General features: G+C 41.9%; 2 protein-coding genes across 4 annotated transcripts in view; one reads left to right on the top strand and one right to left on the bottom strand.

Annotated features, from left to right (window-relative positions):
* Positions 1 to 9,920, top strand: part of LOC112561801 (MLX-interacting protein-like) — a 33,408-nt gene extending 23,488 nt beyond the window's left edge. For all 3 annotated transcript variants that reach the window (XM_025234536.1, XM_025234537.1, XM_025234534.1), the window contains exons 17-18: positions 1,460 to 1,589; positions 2,095 to 9,920. In XM_025234536.1, the coding sequence (XP_025090321.1) occupies positions 1,460 to 1,589; positions 2,095 to 2,240 (276 nt within the window). In that variant the 3' untranslated portion in view covers positions 2,241 to 9,920. The remainder of the gene's footprint in view (positions 1 to 1,459; positions 1,590 to 2,094) is intronic.
* Positions 9,921 to 11,628: 1,708 nt separating this feature from the next.
* On the bottom strand, positions 11,629 to 17,661 carry LOC112563046. The gene is made up of 7 exons (XM_025236743.1): positions 16,345 to 17,661; positions 15,624 to 15,866; positions 15,009 to 15,143; positions 14,733 to 14,890; positions 12,740 to 13,299; positions 12,355 to 12,592; positions 11,629 to 12,211 (listed from the first exon to the last, which is right to left on the bottom strand). Exons 1-7 carry the CDS (start codon positions 17,383 to 17,385, stop codon positions 11,815 to 11,817), a joined length of 2,772 nt encoding a protein of 923 aa, XP_025092528.1. The 5' UTR covers positions 17,386 to 17,661; the 3' UTR covers positions 11,629 to 11,814.
* Between the last annotated feature and the right edge of the window lie 6,444 nt (positions 17,662 to 24,105).

Below are 24,105 nucleotides of genomic sequence, written 5' to 3'. Positions count from 1 at the left end.
CTCCCAGAAAGAGAAGGAAGTGAAGAGGAATGCTAGAAAAGATAAAATAAAGTTGACAGAAAATGGCGATACCTTCACAAGATGCAGCAGTAGCTCGCTATACAAAATAGGTTAACAGTACATAAACATTACAGTCAAGATCTTCCTTTAAAAACTCAACATGGGAACATCATCACTGAAGAAAGTAAGAAAGTAGCGAGATGGAAGAAGCACTTCAGGCAACTGCTGAGCCTAACTCCAGCGTAGCGGATATTCCAAAAAGTAAAAAAAAAACAAAACCAAAAAAACCAACCTAGACATAGATTTGGCCCCATCCCTGTGGCAGAGGTATGGGAAGCCATCCAACAATTAAAATAATGGTAAAGGATGAGGGCATGATTGGCTTTTTCCTGAAATGTTAAAGTTGGAGCTAGAAGAATTCCTAAAGCTGCTTTACTAGATGCAAAAGTACGAGATATAGAAGAATTGGTATTATCTTCAAACTGCCAAAGGGCAACTTAGGAGACTGCAATAATGGCTCGTCAACAAAACTCATCTCAATTGACAACAAAGAAATGGAGAAAGTCCATGATTTGACATACCTTTCCAGTCTGATAACAACAGATTTATATATCTTGCCACCCTAGTAAAAACGTGGTGATAGGAAACAGAATGTGAAAAACACATTCATCAAAACAAATCAAGCCTTTACTATGCTAAAGCCATCTAGAAGTCTCAGTTTCTAATCAAAAAATACAAAATTAAGAATCCACAAAACTTTGTCCTTTCAATCTGTGTGAGCGAATGTGGAAGACATCAGCAAAATTCAGGCAAAATGCTAGAGATCTTCAAACCAAATGTCAGATGAAAACCCTCAGGATATTCTGGATAAACTTAATCACCAACAAGGAAATTCAGTTGCACCAGTATGGCTGCCACCATCCAAAAAAGAAGACGGAGATGGCTAGCCCATGTGTACAGAATGAAAGCAAATGCACTGCCCAAAATAACCTTTCATTGGAGCTGATGGTAAGAGAAAAACATGGCTGACCCCCTAAAAAAACCTGGCAAAGATCAGCCAAGATATAAAGGAGTAGAAACCGATGGCGAACAACACATCAAAACATGCTGACAGACAGAATGGAGGTCGCTAGCAGACATCTTATGTACCACCACAGACTAATCAAGTAATCGCACCTTCACATATTTTCTCCTGTCATTTCATTGTGAAAGAATTCGTGATATTGAAGGTTAAGGTGTGCGTGTTGTGGTCAAGCGCTAATGCTATTTTTAATAAAAATATTTTGAGATGTGACATTACTGTGCCTGTTTGCAACTTTAAAAAATGTTTTTGAGAACTTCTCAACAACTGTATTTTGTTTTTGTTTTGTTCTGTTTTTCACTTGCTGTTGATTTAAGAGTTGCCTTTCTTGTAATTTTTAGGTTGCATTATTTATATTTCCTTGATTCTGATACTAAGTTTTCAATCATCATCCGCTCACTGTTCGATTCATACAACAACATGGTATCAACAGCCAGCATGGAGGAGCTTTGCCGCACAACGCTTGCTTGGCTTGACCAACATTGCTCCCTTGTGTCTCTTAGACCCAGTGAGCAGTTTTCTTTAAATGACTTTGTCGCCTCTTTCTTCTACAGTAGATTTGGTGCAGTCATTGATCAGTTACTTATAAGCATCCACTCATATTTCTAATGGATTTCTTTTCTGTTAGCAAGTGTCCTTCAATAAAGAGGCTGTCTTGCAATTTTAAGCTTTATATAGCAAAAATGTCAAAAGCTTCCAGTATGGTTAAGTTGGTATTATATGAGGGTGAAAACAATATTGGAAAAAAACTATAGAAGTCATTTAATTTCTTATAAAACATAAGGTTTTCATGAGATGAAACTTTAATAATGATGCTCTGAAATTGAAAAAAATAAAATAAAAAGTGTAATAGGGATAAATATAAGAACAAACTCTTCTTTTATGCATGAAGATAAGATTTAAATGATTTTTGCATGTATTAGAACAGACCTGATAGCAGCTGCAAGCAGAAGCAGTAATACTAAACTGCTGGGTATGGCTAATATTGATTTTCCCCTCTCTCTTCCCTGCAGCCGTTCTGAATGCTTTGCGGCACTTGAGTACCACCACAACCATCTTGTATGAGCCACACCGTGTTCGAGAGCAGGCCACACAGGCCGTCATCAAAGGCAGTGAAGGAAAGGAAGGCAAGGGTGGAAGCAGTGGTGACCGTTCTTGATGCTTCAGTCAGCTGGAAGCAGTGGTGACTGTTCCTGATGTGCTTCAGTTAGCTGTTGCCCATGTTGCCTACAATTGAAAGTGCTGACACAGACGTTACCAAGAATGCCTTGGAAAAGATTTTCTGCTTTTGTTGTAAAGCAAGGACTCCTACACAGGATTGAAAACAGAAACCAAGCTAGGAAACAGGTTCTGAGATTTTTTAGATTTGGTTGTGCTCACAGACTGAACCGCAGGGCAGTGCAAGATGTGTGGTGCTGAAAATAATGTCTTTTTGATGTTTTGGAAAGGTCCAGTAGCTGTACCCATCACACATTGTCACTGTCAGCTGAATGGTAGTTTGTTCGTGTGCAAAATAGCTGATGCTATGATGAATTCCAGTTAGATAAGGCATAAAAAAACATGATGTGGGATGAGTGGACACTGGACAGAAAATGATCTGTGGGTGTCGTGCTGTGTGTGAATTGTGAATACACTGGTCTTGTTTTTTGCCATAGTAGATGGCAATTAACGAAAATATAAGTCTGAGATGACAAAAGTGGGGTAAAGTGTCTTTTGAAGAGCGGGAGAGCATTATGTGAGCTGGAGAGGTTCATTGGATTTGCTGATCTGCAGGATGGAATCCTCTTCATAAGAGGGCATTATAAATCCTAGCACATTTTGTTCAGGTTTTAGCTTTTAACTTACCCTTGCCCATTTTATTTTAAAAAGCTCTGTAATGCTTGAAAGTGTTTTCAGTGCAAAATTATGATTAGGAGCCTGCTACATTGTCATCAGTCCTATGGGTCTTGGCCGTGGGATGGGCGGAGCCTTGTAGTACGGTCTTTACTACACTCTCGACTACTCTGCCATCCGCGCCAACATAATCATGTGCGCAATGCACTTTCACAAAATTCCTGATTAACGCTAATTACTGACTCCAGCCCCCAGTGCACACCCCAACAAACAACACAATGCAATTTTAGTGAAAGCAAAAAAATACTTATTAGGTCCCAAGAAACAAAATGCCGAGAGCTTACAAAACAGTGTAGGAATAAAAAGAATATACAAATGATCTAATTCCCTATCTTAACTAGGGTGTCCTGTTAATACTCATTATTCTCCTTAATACTAATCCAGATACCTAGTGAGTCAATTAATCTATTAGCTACCACGCTCACAACACTACACAATCACCCACTCCATACAATACGCATACACACGCCACTTGGCTTGACCCAAAGTGTCCTTGCTGTGTGGGGTGTTAGTCTCTGATGAACACACACAATTGTCACTTGGGATTTCGCACAACTGTGCTTGAATGGAGAGCCCTCTGACGCGACGCAGAAGAAATGATGGCCGATGACCTAGTTCATCCGTTGTCCGGCACCGCGATGAGAGTTGTATGAAGTGGAGAATTGCACCAGTGTGAACCCTGTTTCTGTTGCCAGCAGGCCTGAAGTTTCTCCAAGTAGACATCAGCGCCGGCTCTTGTGACCAAGCAATGTGTCCACTGCGCTGCCAAGAGTTGATTGTGGGTTCACAGGAACAGAGGTCACTCTTCTTTTACATTCAGGTTGATGAGTAGGCTGTACATCTTCTTGGCCTGTCCCTACCCCACATCCCTTGTCTGACTGGTGATAGCTGACACACGTAGTGGCGAAGACTTGAGTTGCGAAGTCCTCTTCTGATGCTCACCCTCCAAGAGTCAAGAAGCAAAAGCGTCGATTTGGGGTCCCAACACGATACTAAAAAGCTGGCTTCAGCCACACATGCACCCGATTGGTCAGTCATACCACAAACATACCACTACGACCAATCATGCATCACCGCTAGTGTGAGACAAAAGTCCCGAGCCTCTGGGTTTCCACCTTCTTACGAGTAACACGGTATGTAATTCTGGTGCCCAACTGTCTGGCTTTCCATTCACGGCTGTACCCCACGTGTGGCAATGTTGTCCTTCTCTAAGTCGTAATTAAGGGCATATTTTGACCGCCGTGATGTCAGTGGCGACAACTAGCGTCTTGCATTACGTCGTGACCTTATGTGTCCGTTGTGACATGAATGGTCTTTTAATTAGCAGACATACCCCTGAACGTGTTTTTTTAAACTGGGGTATGTCCCCTGCAGCAATGACTGCTCCTACGTAAGTGGCCTCGACCCCCTCCTTCATGTTTTTATTACTACTCTTTCATGACATACATCGATTAGTCAATACTTAAAATACTTCGGTCCTGCCAGAAGTACTGTGCACTGGCTAAAATGAGATGTCATGATCACTGCAAAATAGTGTGCATTGTCCGATAGTAAATAGATGATGCATGAGAGGACAGTTTGGTTTCCTTGGATATATTTTAGTTAAAAATAGCTCGTACTCTGTAATCGATACCCTGTGTTGGCCAAAAGCTGCCATTCTGGGGGCTGGACGTGTTTTTTAACATCAGGAAGCCGTTTGTTTTGGCTGATTGTGGTTATTTAAATGAAAACAGGCAGCATCTGCATTCTTTCAAAGCAAAGTTAGTGACAAGCAGTGGTGATTGTGAAGGGATGGGCTAATTGAAAATAATAAAAATGTCCCAGAAATAATTTCTTTTTAGTCCTTTCATAGAAGCTACATACAAATACAAAAGTAGTGGCTGTGCAAGAGAGAGCGACAGTGAAGGGTCCCACTTTCTTGCTGTGTCAGAAAATGTGACTAAAATATGTTGTGCTCAGTTCATATCATTTGTTTGACCTCTTTGCCCTGAGAACTGTTATGAATGACAGGGCTGTGTGAGATAGTGCAGTGCATGCTGGTCATTTTTCTGCAGTTACAAACATTGAGCAGGGTCACTTCATGTTGTCTTCAAATTTATTAGAGACAGAATACACACACATGCACTGTCATTGCTGGTGTCTGCTTTGAATGTCTTGAATATTATTTGTGAGTTTCAGTCTCCTTATTCCATCAATTCAACAGTGGAAGGAGACTTGAAATTTTGTTGATTTAAAAAAAAAATTGTTTTACACTGTGCGATGTATCATCATCATCATCTGGAAAAAAAGAGTCATCACATCTCTACTGACAAAGTAATCCTGCAAAAAATCAGTTTGCACAATGTGCATGTATAACATCCAGAATTTTGTGCCTTAGAATGGTAGACCTTTTTTAATTATTGCTTCTCTGCATGCAGTATATAAATGTGCACAAATATGGTGTTTGTGATTGATGTTGGCTCTTATATAATGCCTTGATGCCAGGTCAGTCAGTGCAGTGCAGCTCTCGTGATGTGGGAGATATTCTGGAGGAACTGCATTGGTTACAGTGGAAGGTGCTCAGGAGTAGAAAAATAAGTAGGTGGCTAATAAGTGCCAATTCTAACAGAAACTGTGCTTACTTCAACAGATGAAGGAAAATGATGAAATGGATGTTTGTGGAAAGCTGCGACTAATGCAGCATGTCATTTTTACTTTTTAACTCAAATTTGAAAATAACTTGTGGCTACCACTGCTGAGACTTTGGCAGGGCATGTTGACAGGCCATGCTTTATGGGACTCTTGTATAATGTAGAAAAATGTGATCTAATTTTATAAAGCTCCTCAGGTGATGGTAGAAAGAATCCAGTTACAAATATCTGCCATAAATAAATCATGAAAACTTTCAAAGTGATATCATTAAAAGCAATTAAAATGAGCTAACAACTTAGCCTTTGGTCTAAAGTGCGGCGCCTGTGCTGGCTTACATTATGTGCCAGACATGAATGGCATACAGCCAATAACAATTGCTGAGGTGGAATGGCAGCGAGATTCAGCTCATGTTAATTTTACTCTTGCTTGAAAAATAGGACACAAAAATTGGTCATTCACTCAACTTATACTGGTTTATTGAACTGTCGCAAACAACATTTAAAGAGACTACCAAAGTTGTGTAAGTTTTTTTCCTGATGACAACATGTTATGGAGACTTGAGCTGCTCAGTTTCCAAAATACTGACTTGTTTAGCAGTCCCAACGATGTTTTGGTCTTATAGTTGCCTGCTGACAGTGGGGCTTGATGGCTGTAGCGAACATTGAAGTAAATGTATATTAGGGCATGAACTTGCCGATTAGTGACCGAGACCTACTGCAGCATGATGGGGCTGTTCTGCTGGATTGAAATGTAGCTCGTAGCACCAAACCACACATAGCCTGATCCATGTTTTTCATCTCGCTTAAGCAAAACATCCAAATGTTGGAGACCTCCCCTCAGCCAAAATAAAAAAAGGTGTGCACATAGAATATGGTAGTCGGGTTGGTTTTTAGTTTAAAGATTTGACTGTTTGCTGCTGTCACAGCTGTTAGATGAAACAGGATTTTACACTTTGGAACTTAGGTCTAGTACTGACCTCATTCAACGCGCTGCTGTATAATGCCAAAGCAAGAGCAGTTTTCATAGCTTTTCATTTTTAAAACATAAACATGCATCGCACTGGTTTTAAGGGTCTGTAATTTTATCAGCAACCATGGTGCTTGTAAGCTGCTTTGAAAAGAAGTTAGGGGAAACTGAATGTCTTAAAGGTTTTCCTTTTTTTTTTTTATTTACTATATTGTAAGTATGGTTTATGTGTGAGAGAGCAAATTTGGAGGTGGAAAAGCATAATCTTGAGAGCCATTGGTGAATACAAGAAAAATGACTGCAAATTAGAGTGTCTGTTGTTCTTGGAGCAGACTCAACATATGTGATTTGGTAGGTAGGTCGGAATATTAGTGTTGCTGGACACTTTTATTGAGGTAGACATGTTAAGGATGAGCACTTGGATGTAGTAGATTTTAGTCACTTGTATTCATTTTTGGATTTCTTAAAGACCACAGAAAAGTGCACGACTTTGAACCTTACAAAATATCAGGTAACTGATAATTGTCCTTGGTCTTTGCATTTTTGGGTCCTGCATAAAATAATTTAAATATTTTCTTCATTCAGAAAGGTCTTTCTTCCATTGTTGCATTAAGAACCAGTTATCAGGGTTTAGTGTGTGTAAAGTGAAAAAGCAAAAAAGTGATTTTCTGGTATTTATTTACCTAATTTGTTTACTGAAATCATCTAATGTGTTAGATTACAAAGGTATGTGGATATTGTTCAAAGTAAACGTGAATGCATAATATGTTTGATGATGTTAGTCATGAATTTTATTCAGATGCTTTGAGACATGGATTAGATACGTTTCTGACCCCAGTATTGTCAATTGTGAATTGGGTGGCTTAATGGTGTCAGTCCTCTTGGTTTTGAGGACTTCAGGACTCATGTTCTCAGATGTGAAGTGGATTGATTTTGCTGATGATACACTTAAAAGTAAATCAGATTTGTTATATAACATCCAAAACAGGTGTAAGGCAGCATTGAGTCTTTTAGCTAATAACAAGATTCTTCTCACAATGAACTAAAGTTTAGTCCCTCAATTTAAATAGCATTCACATTGTTGTGACTGTAGCAGTGGCTTTTTAGGAAAAAAAACAAGCAGTAGTCATCGTTAAACCCACTGAATCCTAATATCTAATGGCCAGATTTGGTACAGTGGACAGCTGGAGCAGCATTTTAGCAGCCCCTTACAAACAGCAAATTGCTGATCAATCTCATCATGCATTTTGTTCCCTGTAGGATACTTATTTCCGTTTTCTGCCAGGCAGGCACACACACACACACGTGCATATGCACACATATGTTAAGGTCATTAAAAATTTTCATGATTTGTCATTTATAAACTTTTTTTTATTGCATATGCAAAAAAGTTGGCAGCTATTTATTTATTGGACTTCCATATGCCAAAGCTTCTAAATTAGAAGTCTTAAAGATCCTCTACACGAATGGTTTAGTAATCCTCCTGAAAACCTTTTTACCAAAACACAGCAGTGTTAAATTGAACATTCTGTTTTACTTTTTTTTATCTTACCAGTCTCTTTCTTTCATTCTCTTCTCTAAGCAGTCAAGATTTGTTTTAACGACTATATTACAGAATTAAATTTTATTTGACAAAAGTACTTTTTGGTGCATGCCTGCACGTGCACACACACAGACACATTCGTTTTGTCTGTACAAGTAACCTATAAATGAACATTGTTTGTACTATCATTGGTTACTGACCAAGGTTTTCATGGACTTCACTGTTGAAAAGCACATAAATAATGGCCAACATTTATGTTACATTTAGACTTGCACATGATCATAGATCTTTGCCTTTTTGTCACCATCCAAAGTCTTATTTCAAGTCTGCCTCTAAAAGCATTTGTGTCTCAGGGAGCTGAATGTCCAGAGTGGCCGACAAACTGACAGATGTATTGTGGAAACAAATTGTAACTGAATTGTGCAGATTCTGCGCTAGCTTGTCTGTCACACGTTTCCACCAATTTGATTAGATGATTTGAAATGTGTGCAGGCCAGTGTTTTCAGTAATTTCACTTATTGGAAGGATGTTCAAAGTTCATCAGGTTAGGTGGGGAGGTCTTTCTACACAAGCTGTGGCATTTGTTACTTCTTTGAACATTTTCATGTTCGGAGGTTTATGGCATGGTTTTTTCTTTTGGCGTGTGAGCTGAGATGCACTGTTTGGTTTAACACAGTACAGTATCTCTGCTAGAAGTCTTAACAAAACTGATACAGTGATAATATGTTTTGCAGGGAATAGAAGAAACTATGTTGTCAAGAAAGGTTTGGTTGGATTTAAGTTACAATTTAGTATTCATTTGTTAATTACCTTATATCATTCTGTGGGCATTTAAGTAATGGAAAGTTTACAGCAATCTGCTATGTCTTTTGTGTTCATTTGAATTCAGGCAGCCTTATGAAAAGGTATTGTGATGTGCTCAATGTTTGACTTGTAATGTTGATGGGAGAGAATACATTTCTTTCTGGGAAGGAAGGGGGGGCTGCTTGGTATGCCTGTTTGTGAAATGCTTTGTGCCCGAGTTGCAGCTGTCAAAAGCTGCACCACTTTAGAGAGGAAGATTTATCCTTTCTCCCAAAGATAATCTTGAACTGAAAGTTGCTTTGGCATCGTGTGCAACATACGAAAACAGGGGCTTTTTATTTGCTTGAAGCTTTGTGTTGGAAACAAGCAAGCAGCGTTTAGTGTCAGAAATGCAAGCCTTTTCTACTGCCTCTTGCAAATAGGCAAACACTTATAGTTCAGTTTCTGCATGAAAACTCACCACAGTATCATACGTGTGCACGGACAGCCTAAGTAGTGCACAGACTTTTGACAGATTTAGCCCATGTACATTTTGATTAGGCCAGGTTTAAATCATGATGTTAGGGTTGATCTCAGAAAGCTTGGGACTTATGTAGTGGGAATCTGAAGCTGTTCTTTCTCAGACATAAAGTGGCTTTTGGTTTTTATACATCAGACCTGGTATAACCCCATAGCTTCTGATTCCCAATTTGTCTTTATTCATTTGTCTGGAACCATAATACTCAGGCAGGATTATTGTGTTGGAGTTTGTATGGCTTTATTAGTGAAACTATCACCAGATGGAAGTAGAACTAGTTGAGGCCTGGCTAAAGCTTGTCTTCCTGACACACAGACAGGCATGATGTTGCTCGCTTGGATCATGCACTCAGCACACTATGTAAAATTCCATTATGTATACATGCCTTTTGCAATTTTCTTGCAAATTCTGTGAAAAATTTTCACAGCCTGCTCAGTGATGACATTAACACTGTGTTGAAAAAAAATAAAAATAAGAAATATTAACAGTGTTGTTAATTGCTTATTTTAATCTCAGTGTAGTCATGTCAGAGATCTTTCAGTACCTTTTTCTATATATATATTCCAATATAATAAAGTGCATTTGTTTAGTACAACATTAGGGTTATACTCCAAGTTCTTATCATATATATGATTCACATCGTCAGTTATATAAAAATATGAATGGTAGAAGCTGTAGATAAATAAACACAGTGAAAGCTACAGATAATGTGGAACACAAACTGGACTGAAACTTTTACCCAAAAACTCAGGACGATTCTTCTTGAATCACAGTGGAGTGATTCTGTCATCTGCTATTGTCACAAGAGATAGGGAGTTCCAACACGGCTTTTATCCCAATTTTAGGAGCAGAAATGAGGCTTGTGTCAGCAGAAGTACAGTGATGCCTGCTGGGATTGTGGCAAATTGGAAGGTCAGAAAAGTATGATGGAGCAGAGTGTAGACTGTTTATATTCTACGCAAAGCCTGGCTAGGAAGCCAAAGGATAAACAAGTATTGCATGTGTGAATTTTGGAGTTCCTTGATAAAATAGAGGAAAGCTAAATGAGAGAATTACAATTGTCAAGTCTGGATAAAATAAAGGCCTGCATAGTCCAAATGGAAAGATGCTGAAGGCTCATGCTAATGTTGCACAGCACAAAATATGCAGATGTTCACAGTTAACTCTCTAAATAAGTTTTGTTAATGGCTATAGTTCGACCAATTTTTCTCTCGCAGTCACAAGTTTACAGTCCCATGTGACCAAAATAGACTGCTTTCAGCATTTTAATCTTGGGTTCTGCCTTAAAAGTACCCAACAAAGAGACATCCAAATAGCCCAATGAGGACTGAAAAGGAAGACAAGTGAATAGTTCTGTGCAATCTTGAAGTTTTCACCTGTCATTAAATATTCAGTATCTTCAGGAACTTGTAATACTGGACTGCTGGCAGACGATTTTTTTGTTACAGTTAACTACCAAAACGAGGCATGAGACTACAAAGCTTCCGGTTTATTTACATTTCAACTACTAAAACAAGGCATGATACTACAAAGCTTCCAATTTGGTCACATTCTTTGTTTAAGCTCACCAAGACTAACAACGGAGAACTTCGCAAGAGGCTAAGCGTTGGTGTTGGCAGACAGACAGCAGTCCACCTATATACGTCCGTGGTATCTTGGCTGAGTGCACCATAGACAGTTGAGGAATGGAGCATGAATGTTATGAGATTTCGAACTATGTCCCATAAAAATGCCATTACATCCCTGAGCACTGGCCATTTAATTTTTTCTTTTTGTTGTCACTCCACCTCCCGACCTACTACCCTCGTCCTAGTGAACTAAGGCAACTGCCACCAGCAGTGAAAGGAACCAAGGGGGCAGGGGCCAGCTGCCGTTTCAAAAAAGATACGGAGGAGGCTACAATGGGAATGTCATTCACTGTTAGCACATTTCAGATGTTAGCACATGTGGTATGTTAGCACATAGCAGCACATTTCAGACTTAAACGACCGAGTGTTCAGTCGGGGAATACTAACAAGAAGACTGCGGGATTTAGATCCTTCTCAAATGTAGCCCCGCTTTTGTGGAACTCGCTTCCCCTCTCGACCAAGGAGTCTGATAGTATTGCATCTTTCAAGAAAAATCTTAAGACTCACTTGTTTAAACTTTTTTGAAGTTTTCATTTGACCTGCAGTTTGGTGGCTGCTGGGATCACCGTGCATTGAGCGCATCTTTGTGATGCGGATACTAGCGCGCTATAAAACTACATCATCATCATCATCATCATTAGCATGGAGTTCGCACCCTGCTAAAGCTGAGCATCTTCCTACGCCACTGATGGTCACTTTCTTCCAGTCTTCTCCAGGACAGTTCAGTTAGGTCAGGGTCTGAGCTGAATGCTCAAGATTTAGAACATAATTTAGCCATTGATTTGTCTGTCTCTCTTTGACATTCTTCTGCAATGCTGAAGAAACTTTGAACAGCAGACTCCTTGAGTAGGTATTCCTGCTTTTGCCAATAGTGCTTTTGCACTTGAGTAAATGTCTCTGATTCTGAGGAAAAAGCACCTGGCTTTGCAGCACAGTTGTCTTTCTCTTGTGGTGCTTTTGACGACAGCTGGTGGGATGGCAACAAAGATTGCAAGTGCTTCTTGAGTAGACTTAACTCAGCAGACATAGTCCTGATCAAACATTCAAAATGAGATCTTTGGTTTTGAGATCCTTGGGAACTGAAGACAGCATCATCAGGAAGGTGGCTGATGAGATGTTGTAGCAGCATGAGCATCTGGTTGGAATCCCTGAAGCAGACAACATCAAAGATTCTTTTACTGATAAATTTCTCTCAATGTCACTGTCTCACAGAAAGCAAAAACAACAAAAACTTAACCCCAAAACAAAAGTATTACAGGAAATTTAGAAAAGAAAAAGGATTACCACTTACTTTGCAAAGACAAGCAGTGATGCTTGTTTCTTGGGGTACCATGCAATGTCTGTGACTGCTATACGAGTCAAGTGAAGAAAAGATGCAGATGCTTGGAGAAAGATGTAATGGCCCGCCTGTTCTTGGTATTCCAGCCCAGCTCTTTCAATACAGCTGTTGATGATGCTGGGGTCATGTAGGTGAAAGGTCACCAAAATGCTCCAGCTACTTTGAGTTGCTGCCATGGCAAGGAAGTCACCTTGTTTTAACAAAAAAGAAGGAAAAAAAATAAACCAACAAAAATCCACAGCAAATGATGGCCAGATCTGAAAAAGTAGGTGATGTGACAAGAGAAGGTTACCACTGTTCCAATAGGTAAAAGTAGTTACAATTTCAAATCTCTTACCATTTCTAAACGCTGGTCCCTGCGTGGGCTGCAATAAATTCATGGGTTTCATCATTTCATCCTGTGCCTTCAGGGTCAGAGTACCACAACACACCATCTTCCTTTCCTCCTGAAGCCCAGATTCCAACTTGCTGGTTTTACCCCAAAAAGGCTGACAAAGGTTTGATGATACAGAGGGCTGCAGCTCTATGGCATCCCAACATTCCTCCTTGGGATTTGCTTGTTCTGATGGACTATGGCTGTAAAGCGTAGTGCCATTAGACTGTGGAGAGTAAGCATGCAGATACAGCAGACACTCCATGTCACCAGACAGACCAAGAGGTGGCATTAGAAACGTGCAGGTAATGGTGGCAGCCTGTCCTGGCAGTAGGCTGTTTACCTGCTGTATCAGCAGCCTGGGTTCCAGATGCTGACTCTTGCCAGAGTCAAAGCAGGTCTTGACAGAGGATGACAACTCTCTATCACAAAAGTGCCACGTCTTGGAAGTAGATGACAGTGCAGTTTGGAACTGATGCACTGATGATGAAGTGTGGAGGGTTAGGTGCAAACCCCAAAGCATTCTGACAAGAGATGAATGCAGAAACATCATAATTTGGAAAAGAAATTGTGTTGTAGATTTTACAAAATTGCAACATCATGTAATTAATCCTTTTGAAAAAAAAGTTTTTTGGATTTAATTTGCAGCATTGAAATAAAAAAAAAAAGTATATGTTACACAAATCTGAAGTTGGTGATGATAGTGATGGATTGGAGCCGATAGTAAACAGACCTCAATCAAATGTTTCCACTGTAGCAAGAGAGGACCTCTTACCAAGAATCGAACTCCCAGCGAGGTATGCAGACGCTGGGTTTTCTAGTGTTGCTGAATGGATTAGCAGACATTTTCGTGGTATTTTTTTTTATCAAAACCAAAAATAAAGCGTGAGTTGTATGTGTTTAGCTTTGTCATGTTATTTTTATTTAAATTTGACTTGCAGTTACTCTTTAGGAGACGATCAAACACCCACTCGCGCAGTGATATCAAAGGAAAATAGTCCGCTATCCGCATCTCTTTGCAAGCTGTGATAATTTGAGCCTAAAAGTTTTATGTGTCTCTCAACTTTTAAATTTAATTTTGTAGTATGCACAGACCATTGGTTCTCGCTGAGAATTTGGTTCTGTCCTTACAGCAAGATGCACACCTCGCTGGGAGTTCGATTCTGGGTAGGAGATCCTATCTTGCTACACCGCTATAACTGGTTACTCATGAAGCTGATTTTTTCAAAACTTGTTCAGTGCAAGATGAAATGGAGTTAGTTACCCCTGAGTACATGGAAATACCAAATTTTCACCAAAAAAATTTCTTACCCTAAAAGAAATAGAAGGATAAAACAAACTTTTAAGAAATGTATAAAGCAGACATTAACTGCTCCTACCTCAAGCCATACTGAGAGTTTACCGTTTTTTAAATCCAGAATGAATGAATTATGAAGTCTTTTTTCTTCAGAATTAGCCATGTGCTGCTTACATATCATTTCTGTTGAATTTTCATCTTTATTCTCATCAACTGAATCTTCTGAAAAAGACTTGTTGATGCTGCTGTCTTCTTTGCTTTCAATCTCATCAGGCAAATCTGATCATGTCTAAGAGGTCATAAGCTTCTTTCACTGTGCTTTTAGCATGCACAGCCCTGCTCAATGATATTTTTGCAGTGAATGGAGGCTTGTGATGGGAACATTTCTGAAATCCCTATCCCTTCATGGTCTAAGGGCAATAACCAAGCTTGGAAATGGTTTAGTCAGTTTATTCATTGTTTCTTTCACATTTCATGTAGTGAATAATTGTATGAAAATAGAACAGCACTTGGTATACATATTTGCAAAGGAGCTCCTGAGTTTAGGCCATGTATGTGCAAAGAAATTAGAATGAGGTGGTGATGCAATGACAATTATATTGTATCCGTCAATGATTACTATCAAAGCTGACAAAACCATTAAAAAAAAAAAAAAAATACCGTTCAGATCTGTTGACTATGGCGACACCAACAATACACGCACTATCAATGACCCTGTGCCACACAGAGGTCACCTCAATATCTTCCTGTAGATTGTGCAGCCCAGAAGGATGTCTCCCATAAATATGTTTCTTTCCAACCAGTGGGATCAAAGGGACCTGCAGGGAATGAAAGAAAATCGTGAAGGCTACTTTAGACAATGCTGCTGCTACTACTGAGGGGCTCAATCCTAAATGTCGCAAAATCCACCAAAATACCTGACTGTACTGTACCTACCTCTGGATGAGGTAATTCTGGTGAAGCCTTTTTCTGACAGAGACTGAGAGTCTGGAGATGTTTCCAAAACTCTTGCAGGAAGATCTCTTTTGTAACAAGTCTCTGTTCCTCTTCAGCAGTAAGCCTCACAATAGTCTTGACACAGACATGAAATATAACCAATAATGCTACAAGTCAGATTGTGCCAAGCTGATGACTTCAGATAAATACATCACAAGTACATGATGTTTATACTCGATATCAACAAAATGTTGCACACACACATTAACACAAAGATTACTACTGATGACAAAATAACTGCAGCAGTTTAGAAATGATGGCACGTTTATTACCTGAACAATTGTATGGTGATCACAAATAAGACTAAAATAATCTGATTTCAAAAGCAACAAACTGTTGTCCTTTGCCTCAACTTCTTAATTCATTTTTTTTTAAACTAGAAAATTAACTGCTTGAAAGAAAAAAATTCTTCATTGCTTCTTGTCCACTGAACTAGTTTTATTAACAGGATGTCATCACTAATGTATATACTGTATTAAGAATAATCATAAAATTAAGAGATAAAACAGATTAAAACATATTTACTGTATTAGCAATGGGTCAATAAAGATTTACTTTATTTTGTTCTATGAGGGCCGAGAAGGCGCACTTTTGCTGAATGGAACTTGTGCTTTTCTTTGAAACTGTCAAAGAATGGTGCCGCTTGTCCAGCACAAAGCCTTGCAGGTCTGTTAGGAGAAATTCTGTGTCTGGCTGCTGTAAAGACCAGCTATCAAACAACAATAAGAGCTGTTGCCCTCCATGCTGCAAGAAATCTCCTATGAGGACTTCTTTGACTTTTGACCAGGTTTGGTTTACCTGTAGCAGATAAATTACAAAAAAATTAATTACCTGTTCACATGTCTAATATCTTGATTAGTGTGAACAAGACATGACAGGTGTCATCTAAAGCACAATGCATGTATATTTGCATGTGCATCCTACACTGACATTCACTCACAATCTCATGTATGCATGAATACATAAAAAGGTAAATTCATCCCATGACCCTTTCCAGGTCGTTAGGGAGCAAGTCCTCACTTTTCTCCAGGCAAGTTTTACACGAGGGCAGTTCTCATCTCTCCCTTGCTGCCTTACCTTCCCAACCCTTTTTGAAGTCAGGTACTCATTCTTGTTAGCTGGGTTGTCTGGGGGAAGTGAGCTACATTACTCAGGTATCAAACCAGTGCACCTCTCAGTTCAGACACCAGCACTCTAACAATTTGGCTATCTACTCTCCAAGATATGTTTATATAGAAATACAGTTACTTTTACAAATGTAATAAAGTTTGTGTACCTTGTGGTTTATACTGCTGACAGCAAAGCATTCCTTTCTGCTTGTGTGGCAGATAAGAACACTTGCACTTTCCATGTTCCAAATTCGCTCTACCGAAAAATGCTGCAACCCATAGTAACAGTCTTGGCCTGTGGACTGCAACATGATGCATGCTTGCATGTTTCCATGGTGAAAAAGTAGGACATAGCCATCAATCAAACCTATCACACAGTCAGTTTTATAATGAACTTCATTGACTGTATCCTTTTCACAACTCTTCTGGCAGGATTTTATTAAGGCTGCAGATATCTTGGCTGCATATTCTTCCGGGAAGAAAGCCTTGTTTGGGAGAGTCTTCACCAAAAAGTTTTCATCATTACCCCGCCTTTCAAGAGCTATTGCCTGTACTGTGTCATTGGCCCTTGAATCCATATTCCTGGACTGTCCACATTTTCTTTGGATTAAAAGAATTATGACAATCCAATCCTCATTGGATTTCACGCATAAGATTGTAGATGTCAATCTGTTGCTGGTCTTCATTCTGTCTTCGTCAAAAATTGTCTGCACTTGTTTTGTAATTTTACTTTCATTTAATCTTCGCGAGACAACTGTCAATCGATTACTTTTGAGAAAAAGCACACAAGGTCCATTAACAAGAATTATTTTGTGTTCATGCACATCAAGATCTCCCGGAACACTGCTGAATTCTGCCCAGGATGATATCTCCAAGCGTCCAACTGTGGGTTTATGTAATGCAAGTCGCCTGTTGTCCATCACACCGCAGCCGTCTAGTCTGACATTCAATAGTCTGAAACTTCCCTTGTCATCTAAGTGAGAAGCTAACAGACATATGACAACATCGCCTGTCAAACAATCGACAGAGTTTGCACAGGAATTCAGCATCCATTTGTGTTCTGAAGTGTGTAATAAGCCCTTGGTCTCTGCTATGCAGCTCAGTTGTTTCGTATAGTTCAACCTAAAGACTCTCAAAGAAATAAAATGATTTTCCTGACTGATGTAAACAAGACATCCCTGACTGTACAGTAGCTGTGTCTCATACATCGCCAAATTTTCACAAAATAAGAAAGTGATGACTAGTACACCTGACCCTTGCTCTCATCATCACGAGTACACACAGGTTCGTCTTCCAACTTAGCGGACAGCACGCGATGATAACAGAGAAGTTCAGCGAGGTGAACGCCGAGTGATCAATGAAAACACAGTGAGTGATAATACAGAGCACAGCGAGTGATAACAGAGAAGATGAGCGAGGTAAACACTGAGCACGACACGGCGGTGCGCCCAGTGACGACAGCGGAAGGGAGACTACTCTCGACACTTGTCACAAGCGCAGATAACTGCGGGGCCGGGCTGAGGGAGACGTGCTCACCACAGGACTACACACACCAAGATGTGATAGCGACTTGACAGCGGACCAGAACACATACAGGGTGCTAATTAAGGTACTTAGCATACTCCACATAATCAAAACGAGGGATGACCCGCTCTCCCTCCGTCAGCGATACAGGCTGTCGATAATGAGTGCTCCATACAGCAACTACACATAAATGAGAACGATGAGTAGGAACACCTCCAGGGACTTCTTGAGTCTTGACACTAGTAATTGTTTGACAACACATGCATATCTTGCTTTGTGTGTGTGTGTGTGTGTGGGGGGGGAATGGGGTGGTATAACGATACTTTGTCTCCCTAGGTGGCCACGATACCTGTCCAGATCAAGCCCATTCGCTGGTGTGTTGATTGGTGTGTTCACTCGTGTGTTCAGAGGTTTACTGCTAAGTTTCATTGGTAAGTGTTCACTGCAAAGGTCAACATACAAAAATACGCTGTAGAATCGACTTTCCCGAGCGAGAAGTGGGTGGGTGAGCGGGTGGAAGGCCCACCACGTGAGTAACACAAAGTGGAGCAGGAGAGCTTGATGTTGTGTTGCTCTCGGCGTCTGTCGCCGTCAGTCAGAGGAAGGGGGACTTAGGAGGAGTGGCAGGCGGTCTTGTATTATATTATTCGTGGTAAATATTTCTTTTAAAGCAAGTGAACACTAACCTATCAACTCCTTGGAGTCTTTCTTGTTCACTTGTTTGTGCTTGTACGTTTGTGTCTGTATGCATTCATGTGTACGAGCACTTTCAAATAAAACAGAGAGAGACTATTTGTTTATAGAGCGGCACCCGCTGAAGGCGGACTAAAAGCGCCTTCCATATGCAAACACGCACGAAGACAAGCCTTGTAACATCACTGACACACAGACAGACAGGCAGACACACACGCTCGCACGCACAAATACAGATGAGGAAACCAGAATACTTAAAGAGAAACACCACCATCAGTTCTGTGGAAAGGTGATGCTGAGAGAGAACTGGGGGCCCGGTGATGTAGTGGTTAAAACACTTACACATACAGTGAAAGGTCTTGGGATCAGATCTCGTCTCGGGACTATTATTGGCAGGGCTGGCCGTCAAGGTTCTCTCATCTCCCTTCATAGTACGAAAGCATCTCTAGGTTGATGCACTTTCCCATCAAGTCCTCCCGGGTAGGAAGTAGGCCAGGGGAAGTCAGGGTGAAGAAGGTGCTGCACGGACAGACGATGAACCTAAAATAGCTTGACACGTGCTTGCCAAGCTCACCCTCTACTGGTGACGGTGACACCCACCCAGCAACTAATTAATTAATTGAGACAGAGGTGTGTCGGAGCCAAGATGCAAGCCCATGATCCCGACCCTCACTGTGGTGGTGAAGGTAGTGCCAGCGACTAGGCCACCATGAGCGAGATTTACAAACAAACAACACTCACAACTACTTCAAGACAAGAAGTTCTCGCAGATGGATGTGTGAACGTGTGTGTTAGTCACCGGCTCCATGCAACTCACTCGCAAACCCAAGGCTATTCTTCACAAAATCACAGACGCGTTTGTGGTGTGTGTACAATATATGTATGCGTCTGATGTGCGTCTTTGCTAAAACGGTAATGACAAGAGGAATAACTTAACGACGAAGCCGACGACGGCGAAGAAGAGGAAAGCTGCCTGACGAGAAGTGTAAGTTCAACAGTTGTAAGCCCCTCCTTCTCCTAACACCCAGTAGTTCCTTCTCTCTCTCATCAGGCAGATGTGTGCAGACATTTGAGCTTGTAAGAGTGAACGTTGGACCACTGATACCTCCGGCAGCTTCTTGTGTGAACAACGGTTTGATCCTTGTGTGTGAGTTGGTGTGTGTGGGCGTGTAGTGTGTACGTATTAGTGTGGGCGTGTAGTGTGTACGTACTAGTGTGTGTGTGTACTGTAGTGTGTACGTATTAGTGTGGGCGTGTAGTGTGTACGTACTAGTGTGTGTGTGTACTGTAGTGTGTACGTATTAGTGTGGGCGTGTAGTGTGTACGTACTAGTGTGTGTGTGTACTGTAGTGTGTACGTATTAGTGTGGGCGTGTAGTGTGTACGTACTAGTGTACGTGTGTGTGTACGTACTTGTATGTGTGTAGTGTGTACGTACCCGTGTGTGTACGTACTTGTACGTGTGTGCGCGTGTGTGTGTACGTACTTGTATGTGTAGTGTGTACGTACCTGTGTGTACGTACTTGTATAAGTGTGTGTGTGTGTGACATACAGGGAGGAATCAATAACAAACAGCTGTTTCCACTCAACACAAAAGCCGCCGAGCGTATTGATCGTGTCCCTCGCACACACCGTGAGTGGGCGCCGGGGTGGGGTGGGGTGGGGTGGCGATGAAGACTCGCACGACGATCCTCTTGCTCCAGGTGTGCTGCTGATGTTAACTACCCGGAAGACGGCCGCGCGTGCAGGCAAGACTAGTTTGAGCATCGTCGATAGTGGCAACAAGTCCACCCTTGTCGCTACCCGCTTTGAGCGTGAAGTACCCTGACAATAATACAACCTTCTCCTCCGCCAGTACAATCTACCAGCACTTCACTCGGCTACAGGTGACAGACAACAGGTGTGGCCAGCCCGCTAGAAATACGATGAACGAGTAGTAATCTTCTTTCTCTCTCTCAACACTGCGGGCGACAAACCTGGAAAAACAGCTTGATGCTGGCCATTTCTGTCTTTGTGAAATCATCATCATCATCGTCGTCGTCGTCGTCGTCGTCGTCTAAGCTCATTGCGCTTTACAGCTCCTCTCCCGCCAAAAAACCTCGACAAAACACCTGGCGACAGAAAGAAAATAAAGGAAACTTAAGACTGACAATAGGAATGTCAACACACACACACACACTGGCAGACACACAGACACCAACACTAATTATCTTACCATAAACTGATTTGTCTACATCTCTCACTTGTGTACACACGTGCATGTGATAGTTGGTCGGTCTGTCATCGGCACTCCGTGTCATCATCACAGTACACTGAGAGGTATCTGGACACTTGACATTTGTGTAAGGTAAGATGACATCGTACGCTTGTGTGAAGAATGATGAAGGTACGCGCACACACATACACAAACACACATACACACACACCCGCGCACGCGCACGCACACACAGGCTTTAGAAAACGATTTCTGCTTATTTTGCTTTGTGAAACACTAGCTAGTAGAACTCAACGCAAGTCATGTAATCGGAACATTTCGATCATCCACACACACACGCGCGCACACTCTTACAAGCACGTACACACCACACGCCCACACACACACACACGCACACACGGTGTTTCGAGCGAGTGCCTCCCTGCAGGCCTGGTCATACACGTGCCCTGTCGTGTGGACCGTTAGACGTGACGTTGACAACAGCAGGGTGAGTTGCTGAAGTCGCCACGTGGCACGTGCATTTACCTGGGGGCTGGACCAATGAAAACACGCACGCGCATCAGCAGCGTTTCCACCTGAGCTTGTCCCACACTCTCCACCGCTTGAACTCAAGGTGAGACGGAGGCAAGGAAGTGTGTCTGGAGGACAGTTTCACGTGGATGGTAAGGCGGTATCTCTTTTGATGTTTACCTGTCTTTGCGGTGCTGGGGCTGTTAGTTCTGTTTGTGTTGAGCACTCAATGGTCCCCTTGACTCACCTGTACAGGATGGGGATAGTGGAGGTCAGCGCTGTACACCACCACACTACACTTCACAGCTGTTGGACTTCGGGACTGGAGACTAGGACTTCTGCTGACTTTGGGACTCGATATCGTGAACTGAAAACTTACAGTGACCAGTATATAAACAAACAAACCAGAGGAAAACAACAACAACAACAACAACAACAGGTGAAGACGACATGATGTCTAAAGCTATGAGAGGCAAACCTTGGTTGTTTAGCGGCAGGAGGCTGCTATAAGCACACGTCCCCAGAAGTCGATTTAAGGATGGCGCAGTTGGCGCAGATGGCGATGTAGTCGGCTGTGAGATGTCGTCGTCGTGCAGTCTAGCGTGGCACAATCGATCAGCCTGCACTGACAATTGCTGGACACATTTCACAATATGCTTTCACATTCTCCCTGTATGATCCGCGATTAGCGTGTTGTAGGTCCTGCTGAACACACAAACACACGCACCGACAGTGTATTAATTAATATTTGTGTTTTCTACCTTTCCTCAGCTTTTGGGGGGATTGGAGAGGGCGCGGGAGGTCTTGTGTGTCTACTTATAGTGCCTTCAGTCTAAGTCCCAAGACTGGAGACAGGCCCGGAGGCGCCACAGGCACGGAAAGAGGTAGAGTGAGAGAAGAAAGGCATTGTGTTAAGTCACCAGCGATTTCAATATTATTGTGATTATTACTGTTATTAGACAGTATCAAAATATCCATGAATAAGTAAAGGCAGACAGGCAGAGAGGCAGACAGGCTGAAAGTTTTGGTTCACAATATAAAACATGCCACGTGACCAAGTAGCGACACCAAGCTAACTACACAAGTTACTTAGCATTATGGTAGGTACATGCAGGGCCGTGCTTAGGGGCAGGCGGACGAGGCATCTGCCTAGGGCCCCGCGCTTTTGATTGATATGGTAACTAGGCATATGGAAGTGTAGTCAGCCGTGGCCTGAGGGCCCCGCACATGCCCTTTGCCTCGGGCCCCGCGGGGGCTAAGAACGGGCCTGGGTACATGTCTACAACCAGCTGTAGACAGATGTCAGGATTTATTTATTATAACCGCTACTCATGTCAGGTGACTCAATCGTTTCTTCCGCGAAGCAGATTGAGTCACCAGACTCGTGACTGACACCAGCTGTTGGCACCATCCGACTGGGTCAGAGGGCATGGCATAAATTACCGCCTTACTTTCGTTTTTAAAGCGAGCAGTGAGGGGAGGGCATGAGTTGGTTGTCAGACTTGACGTGGAAACAAAAGACAGAATGTCTATATGATATAAGCTATAAAGTCTGTGGCTAGTCTCCAGCTACACGTTTTCGCAATTCGAGTGTGCGTGTGTGTGAGAGAGAGAGAACATCATGTGCCCAGTGAATGACAACAGGTACAACGAAGACCAAGAAACGCTGAACTCTATTTTCTCGTCGGCATCGTGTGAAACGTCCACCCGAGTCAGTCAAAGGATCCAGCTGCAACTTGCTAGTACACACCTGTGATTGCTGGCTAGTACACACCTGTGATTGCTGGCTAGTACACACCTGTGATTGCTGGCTAGTACACACCTGTGATTGCTCGCTAGTACACACACCTGTGATTGTTCGCTAGTACACACCTGTGATTGCTCGCTAGTACACACCTGTGATTGCTCGCTCACAAAATCGTATCGTGAGTTTTAAACAATTTGTTTCCTGTTGAGGGACACACTATCAGCCTTATTTACATTAGTTTGTGCACCGTTGAATATCGCAGCCAATGCGAGTTTCGATCTCATGCTACTGAGTGGTTACCACGGCCGTGAGTGTACTTCGTGACTTTGCGACAAACGGAGTCTTAACCTCTTTCATTCTCCAAAGCACAGGTGAAAACAGCATCCTGTCAATGTGGTACCTGGGTTAAAACTGAATTCCCTTTTTAGGCACGTCTGACAACGAGGTTGGTGTCGGTGAAAAAAATATATTAATTTACTTCTGTATACATTCGTGACGAACACCGACTCTCAGCACAGCAACACACACGACGTCTACAGGCGCTCTTCAACACACAAACAACGATGGTGTGAGGCTGTCCACATCATGTTATCAAGTTGCTCAGGACTTCAAGACATAGAACACGAATATATTTATACAAACATGTCTCAACACACAGTTCTTTGGGGAAGATGGTGAAAACCATGTATGATAAGTAAACATATGGTAATGTTATAGTCTCTACTCTTAACTACAAATGTATATCAATCCCTCAGTTGATAGCTTACAACAGTTCCCCATGTTCTAGTCCTCGGTGTATCAGTTCCTCCCCACGTATACTGACTCACCATCACACCCTCGCTAAGCGTCTTCTCAGCACCTCTTCCAAATCTCAGTTGCCTGTAGCCATGCTCACAGTTCGGCACAGTTTGAATGCGGCTAACACAAATTACACTTGTAATCCATTCCAAGAGGTTTTTCCTTCCCCGAGGAGGTAGGAAACTCTTTGGTCGCTCCGTGTAACTCAGCGACGGATACCACTCCAAGGTACACACTGGTGGTGTCGGGGAGAAGAGGGGTCCCGGGGTCACAGCAGCGGTGATGTCACGAGGTCGATGGTGTACCGACCCCACGTGCTGCTGGGTGTTGGAGCGAAGGCGATCGAGGAATGGTCTTGGGGGTTATTCTCAGTGTTGTCCATAGGAATGGGAATCCCATGGGAATCCCATGGGAAACGTCCCATGGGACGGGATGGGATGGG

Source organism: Pomacea canaliculata, linkage group LG4 (assembly GCF_003073045.1).
Source record: "Pomacea canaliculata isolate SZHN2017 linkage group LG4, ASM307304v1, whole genome shotgun sequence".
In the NCBI taxonomy this organism is placed as follows: domain Eukaryota; kingdom Metazoa; phylum Mollusca; class Gastropoda; order Architaenioglossa; family Ampullariidae; genus Pomacea; species Pomacea canaliculata.
This window is presented reverse-complemented; position numbering and strand designations above follow the sequence as displayed.